The following is a 19,926-nucleotide window of genomic DNA, read 5'->3' as shown; positions in this document are numbered from 1 at the left end:
TACGGTATGTCGTTTATTTTACCATGTGACACAGTTGAATGATAAAACATATTTATACACCACCAGGTCAAGACAGTTTGATTTACTACAAAAGTCATTTAATCAACAAATACAAACAATTCACTTCGGCATCTCTTCCCAGTAAATGTGTTTTGTGCAGATTTGGCTGGTTTCAAATGTTCAGATACCAACACGGCACTAACCACATATGATCAGATTGTTAAGGAGGGGGATCCCAGGATTAGGCCATTCTTTTAGTATTTCTGGTGATTTTGGTTCTTGGAGGTGTGAAGTAATCACAGTAAAAAAAAACGATTACTGTTACTATGCCGTTTCCCTAAAGTCACCAACTATAAAACACGCATCCCTTGTACGAGCCAGTCAGATTTTTCTCCAGTTTCTATGTAGACACTGGACTGTTTGAAATCGACCAATCAGTGCTAAGAGGGCAGGCCTTCCAGAATGCCAGCAAATCAGAGCAGTAGCTCGTTAGCATAGAGACAGTCGGCATTGTGTGGGAACACCCACAAAACGTTATACGGCTGGCATGTTATACGGCTGGCGCGCGAGTGGGGTAAAACCGCCCATATATCTCAATGGGCTGACTCACAAAAGGATGGTGCTGCGGCTCTACACTACAGGATTGGGGATTCTAGAGCAGAACACAAGACATCTGTTCAGATGTGCGTTTACTGCGGGGGTTAAATCCCCGATCGTGTCTGCCTGTGCTGGGCTAGCAGCTAAATTCTAACTTTGCTCATTGGATAGAACGGGGGATTTACCCCACCCTGACCACGCCCCCAGCCAGGCTGAGCCAGCTAACGCAGTGTCTATAACGAGACGTCACCTCAACCCATAAGAATCTGTTCATGTAAAACAGGGGTGCCAAACCTTTTTTGACCGAAGATCTACTTTTCAAGTAGCCAGCCTCCCGAGATCTACCAGCCCAGTTTCAACATCGCAAACGCACACACATCGTTTCCACCCTGCAGTAACTAACCTCACAACACTTTCTCGTTGTCCCACAACCACTTGACATTAGGGCTGTGAATATTCACTGGCCTCACGATTCGATTCGATTACGATTCAGAGGGCTGATTCAATTCGATTACGATTATCGATGTATCTTGATGCATCTTAAATCGATGCATCACTTTTTTTCCCCAATACATGATTTATTTGATTCTTTTTTCTCACTGTGTGGCTACTTTTAAAATAAAAGTGCATTTGGAATTGCATTGTATTATGATCCATAATTAAAATAAACAACTGCATCTACTTCCATTATATTTTATTTGATTATAAAAAATAATAATAATAAAAAAAAATATATATAATCGATTTTTGACGCGATCGACCTGGGGTGAGTCCGCGGTCGACCAGTAGACTGCAATCGACTGGTTGGGCACCACTGATGTAAAACGACCTATACACTTTGAAACATATTTACATTTCCAAACGTTAATTACATTAACAGTCACAATGTTAATTATATTAACGGTCACAGTTTGCTACAGGCGGTATCGATTCCCCCCCCACCCCTAGTGCTTACTGGACCTGTCCGTCTCTCTCTCCCTCCTCCTGTCGCTGTCCCTCTCTCGGGTTCTGTCGCTCTCCCTATATTTACTCCTCTCCCCGTCTCTGTCTCTCTCTCTGCTTCTGTCTCTCTCTCTTCTGTCATATTCCCGCTCTCTCTCTTTCTGCCATGGTTTCTCCCTCTCCCTGTCTCTCTCTCGGTCTGTCTCTCTCTCTTTCTGCCAGGGTTTCTCTCTCTCCCTGTCCCTCTCTCTGTCTGTCTTTCTCTCCCTGTCTCTGTCCATCTCTCTTCTCCTCTCCTCTTCCCTCGCTCGCTCTCTGTCCTGGGAAGTCTGGGTTGGCCCCACCCCTCCCTGGTTTGGCTCTGCCCCTCTCTGGCTTGGCTCTGCCCCTTTCTGGTTGTAACGGTCATAGCCAGCATCTTCCTTCTCCTGCTTGACTCTGATTGGAGGAGAGGGAGAGGAGGACCGCCGCCCCCTCTCTTCCTTCATGGCCTTCTTCTTCTCCTTCTTCTTCTTCTTCTTCTCTTTCTTGTCTGCAACACAAGGAAGCATCATGCTGTCGTTAGTGACTACGTTTACATGCACACAATATTCCACTATTATTCGGAAAATGACAATATTCTGAATTTGATAAGGGTCATGTAAACAGCATATTCCAGTTGCATTTTCCGAATTTGCCCTTTTTCCGAATTTAGCATTTTCCGATTAAGACATCTGGGTTATTCCAGTATTATTCGGGTTTTCGGAGGATTCTTTGATCATGTATACAGCGCATTCGGAATATGCGTCTCAATCAGGGTTTTTACCGCAGTTTGCGACGCATGTTGCCTGTTTGTGTGCTAGAAAGCGCTAGAACAGGCGATATAATCGTACTAATCCATCTCTGGCATGCAAAAAGAAAAGCCGACATTTCTGATCGGGAGGAGATGAGAAACATCGATTTAAAGAGAGAGAGAGTAGCCTATATTGCCCAGTGCCCACGGAAGTCCACAATGCTTGCGAGCCTGCGAGGTAATAACCTAGGCTACTAGCCTACTTTTTATGAAAGACTTGGATGCGCAACACTAAACTTTTCAGCAGCAAGCTCCTGAAATGGACCAAGTGATGCTCGTAAGAATAGTGCTGCTCTGTTTATTCTCAACAGAAAAACTCTGCGGCTCCTGACCTTTCTTGTTCTTGTTGATGGGGATGAGGTACTGCTCCTCCTCCTCCTCCTCCTCAGAGGGGGGGCGGGGGGCACAGCCCTCCTCCCTCAGCTGCTTGGTGACATCATCCATGTCCTCCGAGTCTTTAGGAGGGCGGTAGTTCTTCACATGGTCCACACGGATGGTCCGCCCTTTGATCTGGCACACAGGAGGAGACATGAATGGATTCAGGATAATAATTATAATAATAATAATAATAATAATAATAATACATGGCACTTATATACAGTGGACTTATAGTGATGGGATGGTCAATTGGATCACTATAAGCGGATCATCATTATAATTCCTTTTTTTTTCTTCTCATGCAAATTACCACATTGACATTTGGACATTTATTACATGAATACATTACATATAAAGTAATGAATAAGACAGCTTCTCTATTTACTGAATGTTATTGACTTTAAAAATCCATACAGTAAGTTAGGCCTCCAGCTGCTTCAAACACAGCGGTCTCACATAGACAGACAGAGACGCTGCCATCTCTCCATAGACAGACAGACATGCACCAAGTAGCGCTGCTGTATCTGGTTGGCCGATTTTTGCCAGTTTGTAAGTAAAAAGAAGAAAAACAAATTGCCGTATTTCCCCCCCCCCCCCCCATTGTTCTCATGTATGAGAAGACCCCAAATGATCACCTTAAAAAGGGACAGCTCACCCTAAAATCCAAAATACATATTTTCCCTCTCACCTGTGGTGCTATTTATCCACCTAGATCATTTTGTGTTAGTTGCCTGAGTTTTGGAGATATCAGCCCTAGAGATTTCTGCCTTCTCTCAAATATAATGGAACTGGATGGCACTCGGCTTGTGGTGGGTCAAAGTGACAAAAACATACATTTGAAAAACTCAATCAACAGCAATGTCTCTTTCCAGAAATCATGACCTGGTTATTCAAGATAATCCACAAACCTTGTTGTGTGCAGTTTCATGTGGAGACATGCAAGTGTGGAGATACGGTAGGTCTGATATAAGCGTAAGTTGAAAATCCGCCGAATGTACTTCGTTCCAGTGAGAAATATAACGAGATAACAGAGCTTACTTGTGTAGTAGCGATAGCATACTATATCTTGGAGTAACGTAACTCAAACTTATTTGAGTTACCATGGCTATTGTTTGGCAGTGACATCGCAAAACATAGCGGGGCACTAGTTTAATTACATCTTCTTCAGTAGTGTAGCGCAGTGGTTCTCAACCTTTTTGAGCCGTGACCCCCCCCCCCCCCCCCAAAAAAAAAACACTTAAAACACGTGCACATGGCATGGAGCTCGTGCGTATTTACGCACAGAACGCAGAGTGATTGCGCAGGCCCTCTGCTGCAAACACACTTCTCTGAAACAACATAAATGATCAATTGATCATTAAGGTGCGCAACTAACGGCTAAGGAAAATGTATGAAATTCCCATCCCTAATATACACATGCAGTTCAAATATGAAGAAACGCTATTCTTTTTGTAATTTCCCCTGGCTGCTCTGGTGGCTGGTTGGTTGCAGGCAGACACCTGACAGCGCATACATGACGTGAAAAAAATGGGAGCGGGAAGGGACGGGAGTCATTCTACCGGGATTGGGGACGGGAGTATTTTGTAGGAGTGGGATGGGACAAGAGTGAAAACCCACTCCTGTGTCGCCCTCTAGTGGCAGCACGCGGTCCTGTCTACGGTACCTTGATGCCATTGAAGTTGTCCACGGCGAGCACGGTGCTCCTCTGGTCCTCATAGCAGATGAAGCAGAAGCCTTTGGACTTGCCCGTCTTCTTGTCTCGCACCAGGTTGATGTTGACGATCTCTCCATACCTAAGATAAGATAAGAAATGATATGGATAACCCTATAATATAATAAGAATGCCAAGTCTCTGTCTGTGTGAGTGAGCAGAAATTGTGTTCGGCCACAGCTATGCCATTTTACGCGTCTAATTGGCTGGTAACTTTAAAATCTAGCAGCCATATTGGCAGGTGGTCAAAAAAGTTAATTTCAAGCCCTGAGAGCAGGTGGTGACATAGGAGCGAGTGAGAAAAGGATCAAATATTAGTGGTTAAGACTGAATAATGACATCACAACTGTTCATTTTAAATGAGTTATTCCTCTAAACCTGGCTTCAAATGCACCAAATTGTTCGCGCTGGCGCCGTTCGGCCCTCAGCAAAACCTGGTAGCGAGGACATTTTTTGTGGCCCTCTCTATCATCAAAGTTACCCATCCATGGGTTACGGCATGACAATATTTGTTCGGCCCCCGGCGACAATCTTGGTTTCTCATGTGGCCCCCCATGAAAAATAATTGCCCACCCCTGCCCTAGCCCTACCCATAGAACCCATTCTCATTCAGATATCTTGGAGTGAGGTCAAGGGATTCCTTTGAAAATGGCCATGCCAATTTTTTCCCTTGCCAAAATGTTGCCTAATTTTGGAGTGTTATTTAGCCCGATACATGCTAGGTTTGGCGATGGTTGGTAGCAATTGATTCCTTGCGTCTTCTAGTTTCATGCTAACTTAAAAAATGTGCCCGTCACATCCTCCGAAATGCAGTAATATTAGCCGCATTTTTATTTTTTTGTCAAATCCATGGTGGGCCAAAAGAAACAGAGGCGGGCCAAACTTGGTCAAATTGGTCAGCCATGCTCTATAAGAACACATTGGTGAAGCCCTGCCAGGGACATGAAGCAAAGTGAGGTTCTTACTGGGAGAAGACACAGATGATGTCTCCTTCAGTCAGCTCGTATGGAAAGCCTCCTGCAGACACAGACACAGTGTTACAGTTAATATATTTTATTTTAGCGATATTTGGGAAATATGATATTCAATATTATCAAAAATCAACCCAAACCTAGACAATATATCGGCAATCATATCGGTATCGGCCGTTGTTTTTTAATATATCAGTATCAGTTTCACGAGCAAAATAACAGCATCGGTATTGGCCAAATCTTTCATATAGAGAGGAAACAATGTGGTAAATATATGATTTATGGGCTTTTCCAAATAATTTGGAAATAAAGAAAGACATTACTTTTTCAAATTCACAGTGTTTACCGTAAATTCCGGACTATAAGCCGCGGCTTTTTCCCCGTTTTTTGGCCCTGCGGCTTATATAACGGTGCGGCTTATCTATGGATTTTTTCAGAAAAAAAAAAAAAAATACAAATAAAATCTCTTTTTTAGCACTCTTTCTAACTATAAATCCACTTCTGTTTTAATTTCCTCTCTTGCCCTCTTTTCACCACACCGCGGACACTGTGTGCACTGTAAAAATAAACAAAGGTGGTGTTGTGTTATGTTGTTTTGTTGAAATGTTACGGTAATACGGTAAATGGGAGCTTCCTCAAACAGCCATCTCTTTCCCGACAATCCCCTCTGTGCGTGACCCCTTACATATGGTAATTACGGTAAGCAAACGGCCACTCGGCCAACAACTCCCTCCCCCGACTACCAGGAGAAAATCACAAACTTCGGCGAATTCACACAAAGGAAGATCAAGGAATATTCCATCGAACCGGAGCAGATCATAAATATGGATGAAGTGCCTTTGACGTTCGACCTGCCACTCACTCGGACTGTTAACAAGAAGCGCCCTGGAGGATTCTTTCACCAAAAAAAAGCTTTGCTCGTTCTCGACAGCATGAGGGCTCATATAACAGATTCCGTGAAAGCAGCCATCAAGACCACAAACTCCATTCGGGTTCCGAAAGGCTGGAGTGCTGCGTGATGATGACGCCGGCACAGCTGGGCGCCTTCAGAGGCTGTTCGATTCCGACACCGACAGTGACGAAGAGGAGTTCCTTGGTTTTGAGAGTGACAACGAAGGAGAGAGGAGAGTGGTTGACGAAGCCACCCTGAACCTGTTCGTTTCCGACACTGAAGTTGAGGACTTTGCTGGTTTCAGTACGGAGGAAGAAGAGGAAGACGAGGATTAGTGACTTGACTTTGACTCTGACTCTGTTTTTGACGCTGCACCTTCACCTAAAAGATGAAGACAAGGATTACGGTACCTGGTTTGATTGTTGACAGCACCTTTTGTTGAAATGTTAATAAATGGGAGCTTCCCCAAACAGCCATCTCTTTCCCGACATTCCTCTCTGTGCACGAACCCTTACATATGGTAATTAAACATCAAAACACCCGCGGCTTATAGTCCGGTGCGGCTTATATATGTAAAAAACAGTCAATTTTGCTCCTGCGGCTTATATACCGGTGCGCCTTATAGTCCGGAATTTACGGTACATGTGTTTTTCACTATGTACAGTATGTACACAATTTGAAAAATAAGTAAATATCGGTTTATTCGGTTATCGGCAATAACAGCAACGGTTTCCTAGCCGATATCCGATATTAACATTGCTGTTATTTTGCGCATCGCACCGATTATTATAATTTATTATTACCTGTAGACTGCTAGTGCTAAGTGGAGGGTAGGGCCGCAACCACACGAATGTGTTTTAGCGGTTGCAAGTGGGCTTTTACGGTTGTTGTTTTAATGGGGTGAAGTTGCCAGCCTCACTAGCCAAGTAGCCAATACAATTGCCAATATATGGCGCATCTCTAGGAAAAACATTTCATATGAAAACAGTGACGAGCCATCTGACCTACGAACACCCAGGCGCTGTCGCTGTATGCCGTGTGCCAGGACACCGTCTCCTTCACACCCAGGTCGGCCTCGCGCTCGTTCAGCTCGTTTATCAGCTTCACTTTGGTCAGCGGACTGAAAAAGATTGTCATTCAACTTGTTAAGGACAAATAGGTTTAGTTAGTTTAGTAACTAGAAATGTCACAACAAATACAAGATGTCAGAAGAAGATGCATTTTCTGCCAGAGAAGCTGCTTATATTTCTCCAAAACAATTGTTGAAGTAGAAGAGTAGGGGCCCTATCTTGGTACACCTGTTTGCGCGTGCCTTAAGGCAGGGAAAATAGCAGTCTGCCTTGCGCCAGTGTCCAGGTGTTATGCTGAATTTTGCCTCCCGGCCGGCAGCAGCTAAACGCATCCCCACCTCACGGGAGCATATTGTAATGATTTATACAGAAATGTAACTGTTTAAAAGTGATATAATTGTCTGGGTAGATGTGACCTCCCTGTTTTCTAAGTTAAAACAGCCCCGAAATACGGTGAGGATGCAATTCTTGGCGGGGATGTGGGAACGTTCACGGCATGTGCCGCAGGCGCAAATTAGAGCCGTGCCAAATCATCTGCGCCCCCAAAATGCCAGCGCAAACGGGATTTGGGCGGTCTTAAGTACCAGAATTATTCACAGGTGTGGCCAGGCAATGCCGGTGCATTACATCAATCAAACCAATCGGATTCCTGTCTCGCAATCGCTGTTTGCACGAGGCATGCAATATGCTGTAATTCTCTCCATGCGTAATAGAGTGGACTCACTCGTGCCGAGGACAGAGAGATGGAGAGACACGGCATTTAGACCATAGACTGTATATTTAGACTCTGTTTCGCACGGATGCTTATAATAAGCGTCCGTGCAAAACAGTGTGTTGTGCAGCACAACACGCTTCCAAGCAAGACGAGGCTACTTGATCAATATGACAGCTAGTTGCTGCATTCACGCAGCGTTTTTTTGATGTGGCTTTTTGTGAGGAGAAATATAAAGCACCTCACCTGACGTTAGCAGCTAATGTTAGCTCAGCATCAGGGACTGGGAGAACTTCAAAGTCTCGAAACTTAGAACGTACATAATCTCTGATTTGTAGATATCTGAACCAATGCGTGTTGGGTAACTCAAATTTCCTCCTCAGAAGATCAAAAGAGGCAAAATTACCATCTATGTAAGTCTCTGATTGAACAAAGCCCTTTCTCACTCCAGACACGATAGGTTCTGTCTGACCGCGCGGGCAGAAGGGTGTGATTAAAACAAATTGGTATATGAGCGGAAGCATCTGGTATATTCAGAACTCTTCTGATCTGGTACCCGAGGACATTTCAATCTGCTGGAGAGCTCGGTTTGTTTATGTGATATGTGTTATGGGCGCGCATCGATGCAATGATCTTCAGAAAAGGAATCTGTTGTGTCCGAAACTCATTTGATCGTTCCCCATGTTAGTTCACTAGATAAACACCACATGGGGAATAGTGAGTGCATGTCGAGTGGGTATGACATCATCAGTGATTTATGACATCACTGATGATGATCGCGTTTTGAACAGGATAACATTGAATCCATCATAAACTGATTAACACGTTCACTGCCATTGACGAGTTATCTCGGCTTACAGAATCCGACGGTTCACTGCCAAGGACGAGTTATCTCGGCTTAAAAAAAAAAAAAAAAATTTGACGGTGGGACGTGGATCAACACTCCCCACGTCTCCTATAAAAATATTGGAGTCAGCGAACGTGTACAACCCATTCCACGGACCCACTAAGTGGCGACAGTGCTCTCCACACTAGGAAACGCAGAGCCAAAACTGTAGGGTAACGCGCGAGGAAACCATTCTCTACTGTAAAATGGATTGGCGAAAACGCTTTCATCGCGCATTATCGCGCTGGGAGCTGGCGGTGGGGGATTCCAAAAATAGACTGGGTGGAAAACACTTTGAAACACGCAGCATAAAGCCTAGAATCGCACAAAGCTTCATCAAAGCTCTCAAACGCAAGAAACAAGTGAGCCCTATCCACACTCGCTGCCAGGGAGGGAGGCTGCTCAAACTCGCAGCAGCAGCAGCAGCAGCAGAACACAAACGCTGCGGAGGAGAACGCCCACGGAGGGAGGAGTTGGAAGCAGAGGGGGGTTTCCTGCTGTTATGGAGGAAATTACTGTTCAAAACTATTGTTTAGATGTCTGACGTCTTACTGATGCCAAAAATGAATGGTTAAAGTGACTGTTCTATCGAATTTCACAAAAAGCCGTTTATCTCTGAATAAATTTCCAGACGCTGAAACCATGCTGTATTCAACTGCTAATGCTTACATAACTACTAACTCTACAAACTAACTCTTTTAGACAGAGAAAGCACACATTATATTAGTTCTTTTGAGATATTGTGTGTTCACAAAATCTTAGCAGAAAAGAATCCTCGGGTCTTGAAAGATGAGCCAGAATCCTCAAAAAAAAAACTCTGGCAGAACCTACCTACAGTAAAAAAAAAAAAAGGCTGGCAGTGAATGTGTTAATATATTGTAACCTAACCTTCACATCAATAAATGCAAAATAACAAAAGTTACCCCCAATTTTGCTAGATTTTTGTTAATTTATTAGAGAATATAACTCTCAAAGTTATAAACACACACACAGCTTTTCAATGGAGTGAAGGGGCTCACTCAGTATCAACATTATGTTAGTTAGCTGCTAGCAGTAGCAGTTGAGTTTGCATTGCGCCTGCCCTGAAGAGGGACGAGGAGACAAGCTGAAGATGCACACAACTGATACGAGACAGATAAGCTGAAATTAAATATGAAGTTTTATGTCAACAGATAGGTTAGGTTAAGTTTATTTGATATGGACATCACAGAGCATTGGACATGTAACATACATGTATGCACAACAACCAGATACAGTGTTGTGTTTATAGCGGAACGCTATAAACAAGAGATGTGGAACGTTACTTACTTCATGGTGAACTCAGACGGAATCTGATGCTGCTACAACTTCTTCTTCTGTTTGGTTTAACAGCGGTTGGCATCCAAATAGTCTCACGTAAGACTATTTGGAGACTATCCACATTTTAATGCTTCCATCTACGGCTGACTGCGAGACTATCCAAATTGTAATACCGCCTCAGCTGCTACAACCAAAGACTAAGTTGACCACTTCCGCTACCCCTAGGAAGCAGAGCAATGCTCTGTTAGGCCCCCTGTCTCTCTGTCGGCTGCCGCCTGCTGGCTGGAGGTCCAACTGCAAAACTGAACATCCAGCACAACCGCAGAAAGCACACAAAGAGAAAAGTGGAGATTATCAATATTTCATTGTGTGTGTATGTATGTGTGTATGTTATACATAGTACACACACACACACACACACACACACACACACACACACACACACACACACATAGATATACCCCCATTATATAGATAGATAGATAGATAGATAGATAGATAGATAGATAGATAGATAGATAGATAGATAGATAGATAGATAGATAGATAGATAGATAGATAGATAGATAGATAGATAGATTTTTATTTCTGTGTCATGCACCATATTCAAGGTGCCCAGCCCGTCTGTGCTTACAAGACACAAATCATTCAAGTTCAACAATACAAACAAGCTACAAAACGCTCAAACATAAACAAGACAAGACAGTTATATATTCAGATGAACAACTTCTCCATTCTGAATTTCCAAGCCCTCCCAATAAACCTGGCCAAACTGAAGACTTCATCTCTGAACAACCATTCCAACTTCGCATCCAGGGATCGCGGAACCGCCCGGGCCACCCGGGCCGCGGCCCGGGTACTTTTCAGTTCCCCCCCCCCAAAATTTTTTTTTTTTTGTTTGTTTTTTTTTAGATTTTTTTTTTTTTTTTTTTACAATTAAACCTCATTTACTTATTACACTCGACTGGTTGTTTTTCAGATGTGATGTGAATCTAAAGTGAACTAAACAAGTCAGATCCACTATAAATGTTTTTCAGTAGATGCTGTGATGTAGCCACAAGAAAGGTGCAATATTAATGTTTTTCAGGAGATGGCGATGTTGCTAGCTATAGGTTCTAAACAAGAAATGTGGTTCAAATGTTTACAGTAGTTTTCCTTTCTTGCTGCACTACAATGTTACAATGCTGTGAGACAGGCCCGGCGTTGGAGGGGGGCCTGACCGGGCCGGGCCCCCCATTCCCTAAACTGGCCCCCCCATTCATTCATTTTTTTTAATTTTTTTTTGTGTGTGCTAAAAACGTTTTTCCGTTTTTCTGTTTTAAAGTTTAAAACGGAATCTGGCTGTCATTAGGCATTGATTAACTGAATGCTATTGCTAACTGTTACTTTGAACCTCCATTTGCAATGATTCTGGCTGGATATTAATTAACTATTGTAAATTTGTCACAATGAATGCAATTTGTGCACAATGTGTAAATACATTTAATATTAATTGTTTAGGCCTACTTGTAAAGTCACAACACATTAGAGATGTGTGTAGTTCCTCATAGATTTAGCCTCTTCCTTTTGCTCTCAAATGCACCAGTTTGACGAATTTTACTTTAAAATGTACAAAATCTTCTTCCGGGGGAGAATCCCCCCGGACCCCCCTTGGCCCCCCCAAGCTAGGGGCAGGCCCCCTCTGTAATTTGGTTCTGGAGCCGGGCCTGCTGTGAGACGGAGCTAAACACAAAAGATGCAATATTAATAGTTTTTCATGAGATACTCAGTATTTAATATTAATACTAATACTAATAATAGAAAAGGAGAAGATACTGAATAATGACATCACAACAGTATAATCCTAATGTTAATTTAAAATTAAATATTCTTCTAAATATGGATAAAAGTCCAAAAAACATAAAATTTTCTTCGGCGCTGCCGAGATTCCATTCCTTACAGCACCCCCTACTTAATAATAGTTCCAGCGCAGCTGCAAAAATATGGTGGCGCATTGTGTCAAGTGTACTGGCTCGGGGAACGGTCCCTTAGGTTTCTGACAATGTGGCCCCCTGAACAATTTAGTTGAATAGCCCTGCTGTAAAACCCAGTCGCCCTCATATTCTGGTTTATTTCAAGAAAAACATTTTGGCTAGTTGAAATTAATTGGCTCGTAACTTTAAAATCTAGCAGCCATATTGGCTGGTGATAAAAAAAAGTTGAATCTCAAACCCTGCAGTGAGAGCAGGTGGTGACATAGGAGTGAGTGAGAAAAGGAGCAAATATATGATTGTTAAGACTGAATACTGACATCACAACCGTCTAATCCTAATGTTAATTTAAAATGAGATATTCCTATATGAATCTGGCTTCAAATGACCAAAATCTTTATATGATGATAATAATAATAATCAATGATGGTGGTTCACAGACGTGTGTGTGTGTGTGTGTGTGGGGGGGGGGGACATGCCCCCCGACGGGGGGACACGCCCCCCCGACATGCCCCCCGGCCCCCCCAGGTTCAGATGCGTTCCGCTATCCCTGTTCGCATCATCTCCTGACCAAAATAGTTCCGGTTTCTTATTTTGCATTAACTGAAATAGAGACAATCTTGGTTCCTCATATAGCGTACAATGAAACAAAAAATGGAATTCATCTTCCACAACACCTAATTCACATACAGTACAAAGTCTCTCCTCCTCAGCAATAGAATTGAACCTGCCAACCTCAATAGCCAAAGGAAGGGTACCCGTTCTCAACTGGGCACATAAAGATCTTCTGGATCTATCCAGGGGTAAAGTAATAGGGTTCTGGAGTGAACATATTTTTAATTTGTTTATTAAGTTTTGGTTTGAGCCAGATGTCATTGGCCCATTTTTCTTTATAATCAAGAAATAGCCTGTTTGTGTCATATATTTGGGGCACTGCTGGCTGCGGGTACGAGCTGTCCCACGCAGACGAGTGGTGCTCTAGATGCTGCGTACCGTTTTTCCTGAAGGAAGGAGGGGTGGGCAAAAAAGTGTATTGGCTGGGTGGGAGGTGTTGATGTTGGACCCCCATGTGTAGGACGCATGGCTTGATGGCCCCGCCTCTAACATGGCCATCAGCCTATCATAACTCAGCATTTGGGGGCGGCACATGGGGATCAGGGTGCCGCCCCATTATATATATACCGTAAATTCCGGACTATAAGCCGCGGCTTTTCCCCCGTTTTTTGGGCTTTTTTGCCCCCTGCGGCTTATCTATGGATTTTTTCAAAAAAAAAAAAAAAAAAAAAAAAATCTCTCTTTTTTAGCACTCTTTCTAACTATAAATCCACTTCTGTTTTAATTTCCTCTCTTGCCCTCTTTTCACCACACCACGGACACTGTGTGCACTGTAAAAAAAAACACAGGTGGTGTTGTGTTATGTTGTTTTGTTGAAATGTTAATAAATGGGAGCTTCCTCAAACAGCCATCTCTTTCCCGACAATCCCCCCTGTGCATGAACCCTTACATATGGTAATTAAACATAAAACACAATTAAAAAAAAAAAAAAAAAAAAAAATATTAAAACACCTGCGGCTTATAGTCCGGTGCGGCTTATATATGTAACAAACAGGCAATTTTGCAGGTGCGGCTTATACTCCGGTGCGCCTTATAGTGCGGAATTTACGGTATATACCCCCCAGATGTGTTTGTCATTGTGGTTGTTTTGTTTGTCTGTTATGAGCACATGCCAAGATAAATCCCAATCAATATTTAATTGATATGGCAATAAACTATTGACAAGTTGCAAAGGATGCTATAAAGGAAGGATAAACCAAAACTAATGGAAGTGCTGTATATACATAGGCTTAGCCTAACGTGATGTCACAGACTATAGAGGCCACGTGGAGGGTGGGTTTACCCAGGCTAGTATAGGCTACACTTGACATTATGTATTGTCTCCTCCTGTTCTATTCTAGACCGCACTATACCACTCGCTCATGCCTAAACTCAACCAATCATCACTCCCCAACCCCATGCTTAAACCCAGAGGACGGGGTGGGGGTTGTCATGTGACCATAAACTCAAAGGATTAAACCAACATGTTATAGCATACATTCACAATTCTGCTCACACACACTCAGACACTTGGCATTAGGGCTGGGTTAAAAAAATCGATTCTCCGATTTTTAATCGATTTTTATTTTAATCCTCGATTGATTCATATGTCGAGATCCATTTTTTTTTAATAAACAGGCTAAAATATTATGCTGTGTGTGGTAGTTGAAACATAGTTTCAAGTTGATGTTTATTTATGTTTGTAGTTGAAACAAAAACATAAATACTGTAGGCTACATGAATGGAAATGTTTGATCATTAATATCTACTTTTAGAAATTATATAGGCTGAAATCAAATCACTGTGCATAATTGTGAAAGTGTCTTTATTGACAGATGAAAAGGCTGTTATTTACCCTTTGTCACCACCTGGTGAGTAAATATATGTGTAACTAAAACTAGGGATGCACGATATATCGGCAATCATATCGGTATCGGCCAGTATCGGCCGATTTTTTAACATATCGGTCATATCGGTATCGGTCAGATGTTGCAATGTTAACACGTTAAGTGCCATAGCCGAGATATCTCGTCTTACATAATCCAACGCTTGAGTGCCAGAGCCGAGATATCTCGTCTTACATAAACATTTTTTTTTTTTGACGGTGGGACATCAATCAACAACTTTTACATCTTCGAGATCACTATTGGAGCAAGAGAATGTGTATAATCTATTTTACCGACCCACTAAGTGTTGACAGTGCTCCCCCAGACGAGCGAAATCAAAGAAAAAACTGCCGCGGGAGCAAGCCATTCAAGGAAATGGCGAGGTGATTTTACAGTAATCCATTCCAGACTTGTCTTGCCCGAGAGCGGCCGCGCAGGCAGCAGCACACAGAGAGCGGAGAGCGATTTGCAAAATAGATTATAGGTGAAACACACTTTGAAACACCTCAGAAAGGCCAGAATCAACATCTGCCCATCGCCCACGCATTCCCCGGCCCATCTTGACTCGCACAAGGAGCGTCCGCACGCAGGCAAGCAGGCAGGCAGGCACGCAGGCAGGCAGGCAGGCAGCAGCAACGCGCTTCTGACACGCCCGCTGTAGAGCCAGGAGGAAGGAGGAGAAGACACACGGAGGGAGGAGTTTGAATGAGAGGGGTGTTTCCTGTTGTTATGGAGGAAATTACTGTTCAAAACTATTGTTTAGAATGTCTGACGGTCTTACTGATGCCAAAAATGAATGGTTAAAGTGACTGTTCTATCGAATTTCACAAAAAGCCATTTATCTCTGAATAAATTTCCAGACGCTGAAACCATGCTGTACTCAACGGCTAATATCTACATAACTACTAACTCTACAAACTAACTCTTTTAGACAGAGAAAGCACACATTCTATTAGTACTTTTCTGAACTTTGTGTTCACAAAGTCCAACCAGAAAATTATGCTCGGCTCTTGTAAAATGAGCCAGAATCCTCAAAAAAAAACCTGGCACAACTTACCTACAGGATGAAAAAATGGCTGGCACTCAATGTGTTAATATTGCAACAATTCTTCACATTGATATGAAATAATGCAGTAAATCTATGATTTATGGGCTTTTCCAAAGGCTTTGCAAATAAAGAAATGCATAACTTTTTCAAATTCAGTGTTAACATGTGTTTTTCAGTATGTACAAAATGTGATGATCATAAAAATGTGGTTTTATACAGATCATATCGACATCGGTAAATATCGGTTATCGGCCATAACAGCAATGTTAATATCGGTTATCGGCATCGGCCAAAATTTTCATATCGGTGCATCCCTAACTAAAACCATTAAAATTGACGACATGTCTGCAACTTTTTTTCCCCATGTATCTACTTGGCGCAAAAAAGGTTGGGAACCCCCTGTGTTACATAACTGGACAGTCATGTAATTCAGGGTACAGCTCAAAAAACACGTTTTGGTATCACTAACCAAATCGATATTGAAATTAATCGAATCGGAATCGAATCAAATCGAAATTAATCGATTCGCAACCTTGTGAATCGGAATCAAATTGATTCTTGAAATTTGAACCAACCAATACCCAGCTCTACTTGGCATTCTTATTATAGGCTGGGCACTGGGTATGATGCTACTGATATTTATAAAGGGTGGGATCAAATAAATAGAAACAGTGATAACAGTGAGGTTCAGTGAAAATCTTTGTTTATAATAAACCATAACTTTCATCCATCACTCTTGGGTAAACAGAATAAAAAAACAGCACTGTTTGTGAGGCATCTACATAAACATTGACATTTTTGACCATAATTCAGAAATCTGTGGTGAAGCCTGGTGTGTAGGTCAGAGTTTATGGAGTTGTGAACCTATTTACATCGTCATACACTACAAAAGTAGCAGCAGACAACAAAAAAACAAGCAGAAGTTCTGCCCTCCTCTTCACCGGGCATCGAACACAACCACTGAGATCAAAGAGTCAAGGAAATGTACTGTTATCACATTTAGTCTGTATAGTCATCACATTCAGTATCATAATCAGTATATAAATGGGAGATAGGGCTTTGTCTGTCTGTCTCTCTGTCCCGCTGTGATGTCATAAATCCCACTGTGACATCATCAGTGATGTCATAAATCCCAGTGATGTGTGACATCATCAGTGATGTCATAAATCCCTGATGTCACAAAAAATAAGTGGGAGTCTGACTTCAGACCCCCGTCTTCAGCCATGGACAGCTGTATGTTGCCAGCTCCAGGACAGGTGATCCACCATCCCTTAAGTATGCCATCAAGGAGTAGCCAGGGCGAGGTCGCGCAGCGGCCGAGCTGCGTATGCGAGCTGCAGGGCCAGCTGTAGCCTGGGTAAACCCATCCCCCACGTGACCTGCTCTCAGACCTGTTCTCAGTCACGTGGGGGCTGGGTTTACCTAGGCTAGGCCAGCTGGGCCTGGGAGAGCGAGCCTAGGCATCGAGCGCGCGAGATGCCTAGTGTATAAAAAGCAGCCTTGTCCTATATGGCAATATCTCAGGAATACACTAAATTACTTTTCCATGACAAAGAACAAATTAAGTATTGCTGTGCATCATATTTACAATTTGCCTTTGTTCAATCCCTCACGTTTGTTTTGTCTCTATATAATATGACTCTGGGCACCCAGTCAAGCCATGTTCTACTACTTTGATTATTCCATCTGGAATTTGACCAATAACCAGAAAAACTACAAGCTACTAGCTCTGATACCTGTTGGAGCTCACAATCACTGGCCATTTAGTCAGGCGTCGCTCACAGGGTTGGCACGCAGCCTCTCCTCTCTCTCACCCCAGAGGGCTTTCATAGTCCACCTCCCTGGCTGATTCCAACTCCCGCCAAGTGTGTACTCCACCAGTAGGTAACGAATGGCGCTCTCCGTGGTGCTGAACCTGTGTTCACTCATTTTTGCCACTAATTAATTAACCACTTTGCCCATTTAGTCGGCCCTAATTACCTTATTAAAAAATGTGGCCCTGTCAATGTCTGCTCAGGACCCCTGATGGTACCCCGTGCCAAATATGAATGCTGTCAGGCTGACTGTGTCCAAGGAAGATGAAACAGAGACACATACATACAGAGATACATACATAGTAGCTTTTTTCATTCATGTGGAAGAAAATATCCCCTTTTATCTATCTCTCTCACCACACACCCACACACACCCACACACACACACACACACACACACCCACACACACACACACTTCAAAGGATACATCTCTTTGTTCTCTTCTTGTACATGATTCTGTAGCCGCACTCCCTGCATCGGATTGGATCGCGAGCCTTGATCTCATTTTCAGTGTGGCATTCTGGGAAGGGAAGAAAACACGCTTCCATAAGAACTATGACACATATTATTCAGTCATCCAAAGACAGCTCCATTACTGCTGACAACTCGTCTGTATTGGAGGTTGGATTATGATTGAAAATACTCAACATGCAACAATAACCGCAAGGCAAAAAGAGGGCAAACAAACGGTATGTATCACTGTATAAACTGAATATCTACAATGTAAATGTATACATGTGCAACAGTGCCTGTAGGCACTGGCAGTGACCTTATTAATTAGAGAGGCCATAGTAGAATAGCAAGAATCATGGAAATAACTGGAGTCAGCATGAAGCATCATCAGGTTTCTGACTCCTCATGAAATCTGTATCCCAAAAGATTCAGGCTTTTCTCAAGCTAAAACTTAAAACTTTCTCTGACTTAGTTCTTTATGGGTGTACCTAACACATTGGCTACGCTACAGAGTGTACAAGCCAACTACTCTGTGCACTGTGCTCAAATCTCATCTCACTATGCTAAAATCCCAAGTAATTTTACTTTTTTTAGGTATTAATGTTATAATCTATGTGCACTTTGCATGTGAGTTAGTATTGTTCTTGCATGTGAATATTCTTGAGGACACCTTCCGGTTTTGTTAGGCAGCAACGCTGAGGAAACTGGGCTCGCTCTCCTATGGTTTACGCCCACTGATGCCAAACTCAATACTAAAACCTGTCAGTTTTACTGTTGACTTGCTTGTCACTACTGTAAGTGCGCCAGACTGCTATAACTGTTACAGTATAACATGACTTTAGACCTGTTAGCATCAGTGGGGTCTTTTGTAATACCTGGGTTAAAAAAGCTCAGACCACGTCTGTGTCATTTATATATACTTTATATATACTTTATATATAAGTATATATAATTATATATACTTTATATATAAGTATATATAAGATTGTTCACAGAATTCAAGTCTGCGCTCATTCAAGACCGGAAAACAATAGCCTTGTTTTGACTTGCTGTGTGCGAGTTGCCAGGTCTCCTCAAGAATTACCAGCACCAATCACAATGTTTAGAACTAAATTGATTTACTGGTTCGTGTAAATTTGTTTGGTAAATTCATCTCTTTCTGATTTTGCTAACATTACCTGTCCCAAGAACGAACGTCAAGCTGTTCTTGGGGTTGTTATTGTTAGTTTATCAGTCACAGTGGAACAAACAGAGAACGTTTTATACGAGCTTTGAGGCAGCGCATCCCCTACTTTACCTCCACATATGTAGATCATCGGCTGCTGCTTGGGCGGTGCCATATCTTTCTGGGGATCCATACTTGCTTCTACAAAAAAAAGAGTGGACAAACTGTTAACGTTGTGTCTCAGACCACTACCATCACCATCACCACCCTCCTCCTCATCCTCTGCAGCTAAACTCGCTAACACAGTTGAGCAAGAGAACAGCATGGTGATGCTGACAAGATCAGCCACAGTCGGTGATCCGGGTGATGTTGCCGTCAGCTGAACAACAGCAGTCATTGGGCAAGCTCAAAAGACACTAAATTAAATAAAAGCATAGTAAATGTGAGCTACATACACAAAACAAGATAGCTCACCTCTTATCTGTGCCAAATGTTAGCTGTTTACTTGTCTTTTCATCACACTGGCCACTGTGCACATGCGTAGAACCTATTGTCGACCTCGCAACAAAGCGGCTTGTGATTGGTCATTATGTGTATTTGTTGTGTTGGGTTAGTTTTCATAGCGCCCTCTGTCGAAGCGGAGTGCACATCGAAAAATCATGACTTCTGTTAAATAAAACGCCAAAAATAAACTATGTTATTAGT

At 42.6% G+C, this 19,926-nt stretch overlaps 2 protein-coding genes across 2 annotated transcripts; both read right to left on the bottom strand.

The window, feature by feature from the left end:
• Positions 1-129: 129 nt before the first annotated feature.
• On the bottom strand, positions 130-10,459 carry LOC310785536 (uncharacterized protein). The gene is made up of 6 exons (XM_083646651.1): positions 10,300-10,459; positions 7,328-7,443; positions 5,426-5,477; positions 4,413-4,542; positions 2,704-2,881; positions 130-2,071 (listed from the first exon to the last, which is right to left on the bottom strand). The coding sequence occupies exons 1-6, from the start codon at positions 10,302-10,304 to the stop codon at positions 1,542-1,544; spliced, it is 1,011 nt and encodes a 336-aa protein (XP_083502777.1). The 5' UTR covers positions 10,305-10,459; the 3' UTR covers positions 130-1,541.
• Positions 10,460-16,515: 6,056 nt separating this feature from the next.
• On the bottom strand, positions 16,516-19,780 carry LOC310785540 (DNA-directed RNA polymerases I, II, and III subunit RPABC4). Its single transcript, XM_083646656.1, has 4 exons — positions 19,696-19,780; positions 19,354-19,422; positions 18,031-18,123; positions 16,516-16,748 (listed from the first exon to the last, which is right to left on the bottom strand). Exons 2-4 carry the CDS (start codon positions 19,412-19,414, stop codon positions 16,726-16,728), a joined length of 177 nt encoding a protein of 58 aa, XP_083502782.1. The 5' UTR covers positions 19,415-19,422; positions 19,696-19,780; the 3' UTR covers positions 16,516-16,725.
• Positions 19,781-19,926: the final 146 nt, after the last annotated feature.

Source organism: Poromitra crassiceps (genome assembly GCF_964638095.1).
Source record: "Poromitra crassiceps genome assembly, chromosome: 11".
NCBI classification, from domain to species: domain Eukaryota; kingdom Metazoa; phylum Chordata; class Actinopteri; order Beryciformes; family Melamphaidae; genus Poromitra; species Poromitra crassiceps.
The sequence above is the reverse complement of the archived record's forward strand: the minus strand, read 5'-3'. Positions and strand labels throughout refer to the sequence as shown.